Here is a 12,830-nt window from a genome sequence, read left to right as displayed (position 1 = left end):
AACCTCTACTAAAAATACAAAAAATTAGCCATGCATGGTGGCGCACACCTGTAGTCGCAGCTACTCAGGAGGCTGAGATGAGATAAGCACCTAAGCCCAAGAAGTTGAGGCTGCAATGAGCCATGATCGTGCCACTCCACTCCACCCTGGGTGACAAGAGTGAGGCTCTGTCTCAAAAATAAATAAATACCGAGATATATATGTAAAATAAACTACCTTAGGTATTCACATTATTGATTATATTTTCTCAATAGAATGATTATATATTCCTCTTTATAACCATCTGCCAGAAGAGCTTCAACATCTATCGCATTTCAGAATGAATTTTTTTTTTTTTTTTTTTTTTTTTGAGACGGAGTCTAACTGTCGCCCAGGCTGGAGTGCAGTGGCGTGATCTCGGCTCACCACAACCTCCGCCTCCCAGGTTCACACCATTCTCCTGCCTCAGCCTCTCAAGTAGCTGGGACTACAGGTGCCCACCACCACACGCGGCTAATTTTTTGTATTTTTAGTAGAGATGGGGTTTCACTGTGTTAGCCAGGATGGTCTCGATCTCCTGACCTTGTGATCTGCCCTCCTCAGCCTCCCACAGTGCTTGGATTACAGTTGTGAGCCACTGCGCCCAGCCCAGAATAAATTTTTAAATTTACATTGATTTTCTATTTCACATAACCAAAAAATTAGCACAGTCAGATTTTATTATAACCCATTTATACTAAATTTCAAAGCAGAAATAAGCTTCACATGGTCCAAATACAGTTCACATTACATCAAAACTACAGTTAAAAACTAAAAGCAATTATATTTGTCAACCAATAAGTAGCATAAAAATAACTTAGAATTAATTCAAAGTAGGTCTGCATTCAACACAACTATGATTGAAAGAAATTAAAGGAAGACCTAAATAAGTACAAATACATCCTGTGTTCATGGAGGAAAACTTAATATTGTTAAAATGGCAGTACTTTCTAAGTTGATCTACATATTCAATGCGACTGTGATTAAAATCCCAGCTGGCTCCTTTGCAGAAACTGACAAGCTGATCTTAAAATTCACATGGAAATGCAAGTGACCCAGAACAGCCAAACCCACCTTAAAAAACTTTCTGGAGGATTCATACTTTCTGATTTCAAAGCTTACTAAACAGCTACAGTAATCAAGAGTGTGCTACTGGTATAAGGACAGATGAACAGATAAAAGAATAGAATCCAGAAATAAACTTTCACATATACAGTCAATTGATCTTCGATAAGCATTCCAAGTAAATTCAATGGGGAAAGAATAAGCTTTTCAACAGATAGTTCTGAGATAACTGGATGTCTAGGTGCAAAACAATGAAGCTATACCCCCCTACTTCATGCCGCATGCAAAAATTAATTCAAATGGATAAAAGAGCTCAATATAAGAGATATTGATAAACTATAAAACTCATAGAAAAAAACATAGGCAGAAACCTTTGTGACCTTGGAGTAGCAATGTTTTTTTAGATATTACACCAAAAGCACAAGGAGCAAAAAAACACAAATGAAAAAAGATAAATTGGACTATATCAAAATTTAAAATCTTTCTGCTTCAAAGGACACCATCAAGAAAGAAAAAAGACAATCCAGAAAAAGGAAGAAAGTTGTTATAACTCCTATCTAGAATATGTAAAAAATTCTTACAGCTAAATAATAAAGAGATACATAACCCAATTAAAAATAAGTTAAATTTTGGAATAAGTATTTCCCCCGAAAAACAGACAAATGGCCAATAAACACATGAAAAGATACTCAACATCATTTGCCATCAGGTAAATGCAAATCAAAACCACTAAGACATAGAAATTCACACCTACTAGCTGGGCGCAGTGGCTCACACATGTAATCCAAATACTTTGGGAGGCGGAGACAGGTGGATCATTTCAGGTCAGGAGTTCGAGACCAGCCTGGCCAACATGGTGAAACCCCATCTCTACTAAAAATACAAAAATTAGCCAGCTGGTAGTGGTGCATGCCTATAATCCCAGCTACTCGGAAGGCTGAGGCAGAAGAATTGCTTGAGCCTGGGAGATGGAGGTTGCAGTGAGCCAAGATCATGCCACTGCACTCCAGACTGGGCGACAAGAGTCAGACCCTGTCTCAATCAATCACTCAATCAACGGAATTTCACACCTGCTAGATGTGAAATAGGATGGCGATCATGAGAAAGACAGGCAATGCAAAACTATTCACAATAGCCAACAGGTGGATGCAACCCAAGTATTCATCAACAGAGGAAAAGATAACAAGGCATATTAAATACATACAAGGGAATATTATTCAGCCTTAAAAACAAATGAAATTCTGGCACATGCTACAACATGGATGAACGTTAAAGACATTATGCTAAGTGAAATAAGCCAGGCACAAAAGGACAACTACTATATGAGACCACTTATGCCAGCAGTCCCCAAACTTTTTGGCATCAGGAGCCAGTTTTGCAGAAGACAATTTTTCCACAGACAAGGTTGGGGGAGATGATTTTGGGATGATTCAAGGATATTACATTTATTGTGCATTTTATTTCTATTATTATTACATTGTAACATATAATGAAATAATTGTACAACTCACTATAATATAGAATCAGGGCTGGGCACGGTGGCTCACGCCGGTAATCCCAGCACTTTGGGAGGCCAAGGTGGCCAGATCATGAGGTCAGGAGATCGAGACCATCCTGGCTAACACGGTGAAACCCCGTCTCTACTAAAAAATACAAAAAATTGTTGGGGCGTGGTGGCTGGCGCCTGTAGTCCCAGCTACTCAGTAGGCTGAGGCAGGAGAATGGCGTGAACCTGGGAGGCGGAGCTTGCAGTGAGCCCAGATTGCACCACTGCACTCCAGCCTGGGTAACAGAGCGAGACTCCCTCTCAAAAAAAATAAAAAATAAAAAAATTAAAAAACTACAAATGATAAGCAACATAGAATAGATATGTAAGGAAAGGCTTTAAAAAGGAAAATAAGATCAATATAAACTAAGAAAAAATTATTACAGAACAAAGAGATTCTAGGGAGAAGACAAAAGAGTATCAAAATCACTTCGTAAAGATACTTGTGAATATATTACATGTATAAAACAAAACAGAGGCCGGGCGCGGTGGCTGACGCCTGTAATCCCAGCACTTTGGGAGGCTGAGGCGGGTGGATCATGAGGTCAGGAGATCAAGACCATGCTGGCTAACATGGTGAAACCGCGTCTCTACTAAAAAATCCGTCTCTACTAAAAACACAAAAGTTAGCCAGGCGTGGTGGCGGGCGCCTGTAATCTCAGCTACTCGGGAGGCTGACGCAGGAGAATCGCTTTAACCAGTGGACTGTCAAGAGAGGTAGGCTGCAGTAAGCCGAGATCGCGCCACTGCACTCCAGCCTGGGCGACAGAGTGAGTGAGACTCTGTCTCAACAAAAAGAAAAAAAGAAAGAAAACTTTTTTTTGAGAGAGAGAGAGAGAAGTCTCGCTCTTCTCCCCCAGGTTTGAGTGCAATGGCTCGATCTCAGCTCACTGCAACCTCCGCCTCCCGGGTTCAAACGATTCTCCTGCCTCTGCCTCCCAAATAGCTGGGATTAAGTCGCCTGCCAACTCGACCGGCTACTTTTTCTATTTTTTAGTAGAGACGGGTTTCACCATGTTGGCCAGGCTGGTCTCCAACTCCCGACCTCAAGTGATCAGCCCGGTTGGCCTTCCAAAATGCTGGGATTACAGGCGTGAGCCACTACGCCCGGCCAAAAAACCGAAAATCTTAAAGGCCTTTCCCCTTCCCCGCCTGGGCTCCAACAACGCGGGAGCCGCCCTGCCCCGCCCTGTCGCGGTCCCGAGAGCAGGTGGGCTGACTGAGGGCGACCATGGGTCCCAAGAGGGCTCCCGCAGCCGCGGGCTCCCACCTCGAGGCGCAGCGACAGGGGCCGAGAGGGGCCAGCAGCCCCCAAGCCAGCTCCGCGCTAGGAGTTGGAGAGACGCGCCCTCCGCCTTCTCCCACCCAAGCCTCTGCCTTGCCGGGTGGGCCAGTTGCGGGAGAAAGGGGCGGGGAACCGCGGCCTCTCTGGGGCAGCTTCCCCTTTCTCCAGGGACTCTGGGCACCCCCTTTCCGCCCTCGCCCTGCCCCGCCAGGCCGCCACCCGGCGACTCACCTTAATGTTGCGGTGGGGCGTGAGCCGCGGCTGTGGCTCCTGGTTCTCCTGGAAGATAGAGGCCAGCAACTTCAGTCTGGCCTTGAACCCTGACATGGACATCTTCCCCTCACCTCCGGCGGGAGGGGCGCGGAAAAGGAGCCTGTCCCGAGCCGCTGTCATGGCCGCGACCACCAGGCGGGGCCCCCGGCCGAGCTCTCGCGGCTCCACCTCTCCCCGCCGCCGTGACCCTCGTGGGAGCGCGGCTGGAAAATGGCAAGGGGCACCGAGGACTTGGCGGGAGCTATGTGGCGGCCTGCGGGGCTGCTGCCTTTATAACCGACTGCACCGACAGGAGGCGCGGCTCCCGTCAAGCCGCAGTTTAAAAGGGCAACAGCACCACTGCCCCCGCTACCGCCTGGGAAAGGGCTGCCCCTACCCCGCCCCGGTCCTCGTCGCCCCTCACCTCTTACCCCTCACCCCTCACCCCTCAACCCGGCGCGCCCCGCGCGCACCCGGCGTGCCCGCGCTACCGGCTGCCCCCTCCTCTCTTGACCCAGCACCTTTCTGCCCGACCGATCTGGTCCCTTCCTCACACTCGCGACTGGGCGGCACAACCACCAGCTCTGTGTGTGTGTGTGTGTGTGTGTGTGTGTGTGTGTGTGTGTGTGTGTCCCTGTCCCAAGGGGGCGTGGCTCACGCCTGTAATCCCACCACTTTGGGAGGCTAAGGCGGGCGGATCAGGAGGTCAGGAGATAGGACCATCCTGGCTAACACGGTAAAACCCCCTCTCTACGAAAAAAATACAAAAAATTAGCAGGGCGTGGTGGCGGACGCCTGTAGTCCCAGCTACTTGGGAGGCTGAGGGAGGAGAATGGCGTGAAACCGGGAGGCAGAGCTTGCAGTGAGCTGAGATCGCGCCACTGCACTCCAGCCTGGGTGACAGACCAAGACTCCATATCAAAAAAAAAAAAGAAAAAAAACCTCAAAGGATCACTAGTGGTCAGCAACTATGTGCAAATAAATAGGAAAACCTACCAAAAATGGATAAATTTCCAGACACATCTAACCTACCAAGATTGAACCATGATGAAACCCAAAACCTGAACAAACCAATAACAAATAATGGGATCAAAGTGGTAATAAAAAGTCTCCCAGCAAAGAAAAGCCTGGGACCTGATGATTCACTGCTGAATTCTAGCAAACATTTAAAGAAGAACTAATACCAACCTTACCCAAACGATTCCAAAAATAGAGAAGGAGGGAATACTTGCAAACTCATTCTACAGGGCTAGCATTACCCTGATAACAAAATCAAACACACAGACCAAAAAAGAAAACTACAGGCCAATATCACTGATGAATATTGATGCAAAAATCCTCAATAAAATATTAGCTAACTGAATTCCACAACACGTTAAAGTTGGGGTGCAGTGTCCCAGGTTCACTCAACCCTTCCCGTTTTCCTCTCTGTGTGTGTCTACTTTGCCGTGTTCCCTGGTGGCGGCGGCGGTGGCAGTGTTGGTGCATGGGCCTCCCAGGACAAGGGGAAAGTGAGTATGCCCCTTTCTTGCCCCCTGCCAGGCGTCTGCAGCCTGGCACAAGCTCTGGCCAGGTCTCCAACAGGGGACCTGGAGATGTTTTTTTCCAATTTCTGGATTGGTAACTTGAGGCAGATTCTGGGCACTAGAGTCAGAACTAAGAGGAGACTGAATCAGGGGAGTCTGGGGTCCTGAGAGGCAGAGACCTGAAACTGTCTAGAGCGTGTGGGGAGCTCGGTGCATGTTCACGCCAGTTGTTTTTCTCTGTGCCTCAATGTTCCAGGTACCCTTGGAGGTGCTGAGATCCTAGGGATTCCTGGAGCCTGGCTGCATGGCCTGGCCACCCTGATGCCACTGTGTTCTCCATGACAGGACAGCAAGGCTGAGGAGAATGGCTCCGACAGTTTCATGCACTCCATGGACCCACAGCTGGAGCGGCAAATGGAAACCACCCAGAACCTTGTGGACTCCTACATGGCCATTGTCAACAAGACTGTGTGGGACCTCATGGTTGGTGTCATGCCCAAGACCATCATGCCCGTCATGATCAACAATGTGCATTCACCGCCTCATAGGGGCAGGGGGCTCCTGTGGCACTGGGGATGCAGGTGGCCATGTTGGCCTGGGGGAGATGCTGACCAGCCCTATGGGACCAGGTCCAGGGAGGGAGGCACAGTCCAGACCAGAGCTGTCTCATAGAAATATAACGTGGGACTGGGGACAGTGGCCCATGTCTGTAATCCCAGCACTTTGGGAGGCCAAGGCAAGAGGATAGCTTGAGCCCAGGAGTTCGAGACCAGCTTGGGCAACATAGTGAGAACTGGTCTCTACACTAAAATTTTAAAAATAGCTGGGCTTGGTGGTGGCACATACCTATAGTCCTAGCTACTCGACAGGCTGACATTGGAGGATCTCTTTGAGCCCAAGAAGTTGAGGCTACAGTGAGTGGTGATCTCGCCCGCTGTCCTCCAGCCTAGCGACAGAGCAAGATCCTATCTCCAAAAAACATTTTTAAGAAACTGAGTAGACCGGTGTCCTGGTGGCATGATAGGTCCTGGGTCCCCTCCCAGATGTGTGACCTTGGACAGGTGACTTTTCCTTTGGACCTCAGTGTTCCTATCTGAGTGAGAAAAGGGCGGTGGGGAGGCAGATCTTTGAGTCTAAGCGGTGTAGAAGCCGCGTCTGAAAAGCCATACTCAGGGCTCCAAGTCCAGCACACAGTCCCAGCAGGGCCCAGCAGGAGGCCAGGGCAGCAAAGGCATCAGGTCCCAACCTCCTTCCCTCTTTGCCCACTCTCAGACCAAGGAGTTCATCTTCTCGGAGCTGCTGTCCAACCTGTACTTACGTGGGGACCAGAAAACGCTGATGGAAGAGTCGGCAGAGCAGGCACAGTGGCGCGACGAGATGCTGCGCATGTACCACGTGCTGAAGGAGGCACTCGGCATCATCGGTGACATCAACACGACCACCATCAGCACGCACATGGGGGCCCGTGGACAACTCCTGCCTGCAGGTGCAGAGCGTCCTTGCCGGATGCAGGTACCAAGGCTGGCTCCCACGGCCCCAAAGCCCCCCAGCCCCCATGGCTGAGCCTGGGGACTCTTGGAACAGGCTCCGTGCCCAAGCTGGTAGACATGGGTGCTCCCTGGAGCCGTCACAGAGCTCATGGTTTATGGTGTAAGGGCTGAGAGCTTAGAGGGGGTTGTGTGTGGGGCTGTACTCTGGGGCGGCCAGAGTCCTAGGATAGTCCTCCTGGGCACACCGCACCTGTTGGGCAGTCTGAGTCATGCTGCCAGGGCAGGGCATCCAGCTCCCAGCCTGGGAGTGCTGAGAGCCAAATCCACTGCAGAGCAGGGGTGATAGTCAGAGTCCCACCTCCTCTATCTGTCGGCAATGCAGTGGTGAGATAGGATAAAACCTTGAGAGTCCCATACACATGGTCAACCCACAACACACCTCACAGGCCAGGCAGGAAACACAGGCCCCTTCCCTCCCTCCCAGGTACCATCATAGCTGCTAGCGTGTGACTGAAGGCAGGGTCCCTGGCCCCCGCTGAAGCACTATTGCCGGCCAGCAGGCTCACGCACCTTGGAGTGTTGCTCCTAGAGGTCACCTCTGCTATTCAGCCAAGGGGACCACAGTGCCTGCTGGCCCGGCTGACCTCCGCCCCACAAGCCCACCCACCTCCCCTGCCATGGACTCTCCCTCTTCTGCTTTTCCCAGCAGGAAGGGCCCAGCCTCACCTATCCGACCTGCAACCCCCAACAAGCTGAGGCTCCCCTCTTAGACTTATAAGTCTATAGCCAGTGGCATCCAGCTGCATGCCCTCCTTTCCTCCCCCAGGGACCCTTCAAGGGTTCCTGGGCTTTCTGACCCCCCAGAGGGGGCTCCGGCGATCACTCCACCCATCCATCCCTTTTAGCTTCATCATCCTGGTTCAAGCAGTGTTCGTTCCTTCTCTATCAGGCCTGGTGGCTGTTGTGTTGGGCTCCCCAAGGCGAGAGGTGGCCCTGGACAAGTGGGTTGGAAGACAGGGTGACTAGAGAAGAGGGAAGCCCAAAGGGGCTGAGCATCAGTCTTAACAGTGGGTGCACTGGGTGCCGTGGAAGAGGCCAGCGCGTGTGGGGTGGGGAGGGCTGCCACAGCCCCCAGGCACTACCTGTGAAACTCCGGCTCCTCCCTCTGTCTTCCTCCCCTTTCCCTTCCAGCCCCACTTTTCCAGGAACCTTGCCACACCCGCACATGCGCCCTTTACTCCTTGGCCCTCGCACAGCTGCTGTGGCACACCTGTGCTCTGCACTTGCCTCACCAGCTCTCTGCTCGCTTTTCTTTTTTTTTTTTTTTTATTATTATACTTTAAGTTTTAGGGTACATGTGCACAATATGCAGGTTAGTTACAGATGTATACATGTGCCATGCTGGTGCACTGCACCCACTAAATCGTCATCTAGCATTGGGTATATCTCCCAATGCTATCCCTCCCCCCTCCCCCCACCCCACAACAGTCCCCAGAGTGTGATGTTCCCCTTCCTGTGTCCATGTGTTCTCATTGTTCAATTCCCACCTATGAGTGAGAATATGCGGTGTTTGGTTTTTTGTTCTTGCGATAGTTTACTGAGAATGATGATTTCCAATTTCATCCATGTCCCTACAAAGGGCATGAACTCATCATTTTTATGGCTGCATAGTATTTCATGGTGTATATGTGCCACATTTTCTTAATCCAGTCTATCATCGTTGGACATTTGGTTTGGTTCCAAGTCTTTGCTATTGTGAATAGTACCGCAATAAACATACGTGTGCATGTGTCTTTATAGCAGCATGATTTATAGTCCTTTGGGTATATACCCAGTAATGGGGTGGCTGAGTCAAATGGTATTTCTAGTTCTAGATCCCTGAGGAATCGCCACACTGACTTCCACAGTGGTTGAACTAGTTTACAGTCCCACCAACAGTGTAAAAGTGTTCCTATTTCTCCACATCCTCTCCAGCACCTGTTGTTTCCTGACTTTTTAATGATTGCCATTCTAACTGGTGTGAGATGATATGCTCGCTTTTCTCTCTCCTGTCTTCTCTCTGCTTTCTCTCCAACTGCCAGCCAATCAGGTCAGGCAAGTCCATCCCATCCTGAGAGCCCCAGGCCCCCCTTTGACCTCTAAACAGATTCCTCCTCTTCTCAGAGACTTCCCTTTCCAAGCCTGGCTGGGCGGCTGTTCTGTGACTTGGCAGTGGCTCCCCCAGCCCCAAAGGCAGCCCCCTTCATCTGTGACTTAGTCTATTGTTGCGGTGAGCTGACACATCCAGGTGTGACTGTTGCTGAAAACTTGTGCCCCCCTCTGTGGTATGCCCCTGCCCTGTTCTAGAAATATCTACAAATACCCATATACATATACACACACACACACACACACACACACCTACATGTGGCCGACCGCCTCGCCTCTAGCGCTGGGAATCAGTCACCGTGCTGTCCTTTTGGAGTCTTGTGGCTAAACAAGAGAAAGCTATCCCCTGACATTGCCCCTCCAAAGTGCGCCACCTTCAGTGAGCCTCCCTGTCACGCCCAGCCTATGGAGAGACACACCCCGCCATCCCTCCCGCCCCTCCCACCAAGCATGGGAGTGCTGGGCAGGTAGCTGTGTGGCCTGACAGTCTCTACCAGTCCTGCTGTCCCTTGGCTGAGAATCAAACCCATTTCTGGATGGCGGGAAAGTGTGTCTTCTGCTGGCTGTGTTCTCTGTGGAGCTCAGGGGAGGGGAAAGGCCAAGCCATTTCTAGGGTGCTGTTGGGAGCAGTGAAAAGGCCATGCCCTTTCCAAGGGACGCTTTTCCTGGAAAGCCCCTGGAGCTTAGCTGGCTCTTATCCTGTGAAGCCGGCTTTGGCCACCAGGGGGCAGGGCCATGAACTCAGCCTGGAGGGAGCCTGCAGGGCAGCCGGCACTCTGGAGGCAAAGACAGAACAGGCCACCAGGTGCAGACAGGAGAGGGAGACAAGGGGATAGAACGGAAGACGCCGGGGCTGGGTGGAAGTCAGTGCCCTTAGGTGCTGGTACCTGTCTTCCCGGCCACCGCTAGATCAGGCTTCTGAGCCTGTTGGCTGTCAGGGCCAGACTGCGCCCCATAGACTACATGGCAGTCCCCTTGGAATCCCCCAGGCGCCACCAGGCAGCATACAGGTAACACGCCTGGAAGGTCCCCAACAGCCTAGCTGGACATGCTCAAGACACTCTGGGACTCCTTGTTTGGTGGCAGAAACTCCAGGACCCAGTGAGGGAAACGGAAACACACCAGGCCGAGCAGTATGGCTAAATCCATTTATTCCAAAATAAAAAGCAAAATAAACAGGAGTCACATCACCAGGGAGCCACGACCCCATCCCCGCCTCCTTCCTCTGTCCTATGCTAGCAATAAATAAGTTTCCCAGCCACAAATAATTATTACAACCTCCTCCCCATGTGCCAGCTCCAACCTCAGCTAGGTATGACACAGGGGCAGCCCTACCCTCTGGAATATACAAAACCTTACACAGACACAATGTGTACACCGGGGAACGGGGGCCACCCCAGCAGCCCGTGGCCTCGCCTGGTCCACAGTTAGCACCACTGTCCTGCCTCTCTGAATAAGAAGGGAGCCCCCCTGAGGGAAAAGTTGCTATGGTGAGAGTAAGGGGGGGCATCAGGCCTCCTCCAAACAAACCAACTCCACCAGCCTCTGGCTCGTAAATAACAATCATCATCATCCAGAAATTTAGGGACTCAGCCCTGGTCAAGGTGGCAAAGGGTCTGTTTGTCTTTCCCCCATTAGACAGAGGTCTTGTCCTGCTACCCTAATTGTAAAGGGGTGCCTGGGAAGGGGTGGTAGGGACATGGTGGCGGTGGAGACTCCAGCCCCACTTCTCCAGGCTTTGCTGACAGGGGCCTGCTTTTAATTTTTATTTTTATTCCATGACTTTTTAAAAAAGAATCCCGTAACTTCTTTTTCATAACGTTTTTTGTAACTTTTCATAATACTGTTTTCTACTTTTTTCCCAAAGTTTTTTTGCCACAACGTTTTTACATTTTTTATCCCATAACTTTTTCACCCCATAACTTTTTTAATCCCATAATTTTTAAAATCTTGTGTTCTTTTAATAAACACTTGCATAGTTATATTACAACTTTGTAAACATGAAACACATTATCTCATGCCAAGCATGCCCAGCATTTGCACAGTATCAATACCTTTAATACTATAGTTTTCAAGAAATGCAAAATAAAATTTTAAGGCAAAAACAACACATTGAAACAACTTAATAATTTATTACATTACAGTGGCATCACACCAGCAGTCAATAAGGCCACTCTAGGGAAAAATCTTCCAGCATTTCCATTACACATTCTGTTTACAATAATTCATAAACTGGCAAAATTCATTCTAAGAAAACTTGGCAAATAAAACTTTGGACTGGAATTGGCATTTCTTTCTCTGCTTTTCGTTCCCACCATTTCTTTCTTTTATACTACAGTATTCATATTTTAAAATGTTTTAAATTACTTCAGAACATTAAGATAGCAGTTACATTTTTTAATAGTTATATTATTTTAAAATGACTCTTTAAGATAAAGTTTTAGAGAAACTATATTATGGATAGGGCTGATTTACATTTTCAAATTTTCTAAAATCAGCTTTGGTTTTAGAGCTGATTTTTTTTTTCATTTCTGGAAAATTATCAGGTTTAATCAAATACTTTTAAAATGATTATTATATATTGCCATCTTTAAATAGGTATTTTGATTCTTCCTACAGAAATTAAAATGTATTCAGTGGAACTCACAGTTTAAAATTCTATGTTTCTGATGAACTCTAACATTCCAATGTTGCCTTCTAAGCAAACTGAAAGCTGCCTTATACTGAATGAGGAAGAGCACAAATGCTCGGCTGAATGAGGTATCGCAAAAGACTGCATGCACTTTGGAGAAAGACTTAAGTTATTGTCATACAATTTCCATTCTTTTTAGCTTTTTCTTAAATATATGACAAATACCTACACAAAGAGTGGTATTTCAGTCAATATAGTAAATTTATTTTCCAGACTGACCTTCAGCTTAAATATGCCAGTGTGTGATTTAATCCATAGGCACCTCATGAACACATTATTGTCAGATTGGTTACAGATGCTAAATGCTATCCGAAGGTCATTCCTAGTCACTGATATTTATCACGGTAAAAGTGAAGTGATTTCAACGATAAAAGTACCTTTGAAATAATTTATCAATGTATTAGATAAACCCAGTTTCAGAATGATAAAAGAAAAAACGTTAGACCAAATAATGTGGCTGATTAACAGTGGTCCGATTTCTAGCCCGAGGGTTTAAAATGCTCTTAAAGTAACTGTCTTTAAACTGAACTCAAAGAATGCAAAAGCGGCAAGTTCAGAAAATAAAAGGCGAGAACAGGACTTTAAGTGCATTTTAAACCCACGGGCTAGAAATCGTACCACTGTTAATTAGCCGCATTATTTGGTCTAACATTTTTTCTTTATCATTCTGAAACTGGGTTTATCTAATACATTGATACATTCATAAAATTTGGAAGAGTCAGTTGAAGTCACAAGGACCGAATATTTGCACTCTTTCAGTGAATGCCAGCAAATCTGTTATTCCATCGGTAAAATCGTATTGTTGCTC

At 48.1% G+C, this 12,830-nt stretch overlaps 1 protein-coding gene across 4 annotated transcripts; it reads left to right on the top strand.

Annotated features, from left to right (window-relative positions):
* The first annotated feature begins 4,639 nt into the window (after positions 1-4,639).
* Positions 4,640-9,140, top strand: LOC117975977 (dynamin-1-like). 4 transcript variants are annotated; one of them, XM_055098796.2, is made up of 4 exons: positions 4,640-4,902; positions 5,644-5,677; positions 6,038-6,175; positions 6,965-9,140. In XM_055098796.2, the coding sequence occupies exons 3-4, from the start codon at positions 6,074-6,076 to the stop codon at positions 7,253-7,255; spliced, it is 393 nt and encodes a 130-aa protein (XP_054954771.1). In that variant the 5' UTR covers positions 4,640-4,902; positions 5,644-5,677; positions 6,038-6,073; the 3' UTR covers positions 7,256-9,140. The 4 variants fall into 4 exon arrangements, with proteins under 4 accessions (XP_054954771.1, XP_054954772.1, XP_034794335.1 ...); XM_034938444.3 differs by having other exon boundaries at positions 4,647-4,902; positions 5,949-6,175; XM_055098797.2 differs by lacking the exon at positions 5,644-5,677 and having other exon boundaries at positions 4,645-4,902.
* The last annotated feature ends 3,690 nt before the right edge of the window (positions 9,141-12,830 follow it).

Source organism: Pan paniscus, chromosome 16, assembly GCF_029289425.2.
Source record: "Pan paniscus chromosome 16, NHGRI_mPanPan1-v2.0_pri, whole genome shotgun sequence".
Classification (NCBI taxonomy): Eukaryota; Metazoa; Chordata; class Mammalia; order Primates; family Hominidae; genus Pan; species Pan paniscus.
This window is presented reverse-complemented; position numbering and strand designations above follow the sequence as displayed.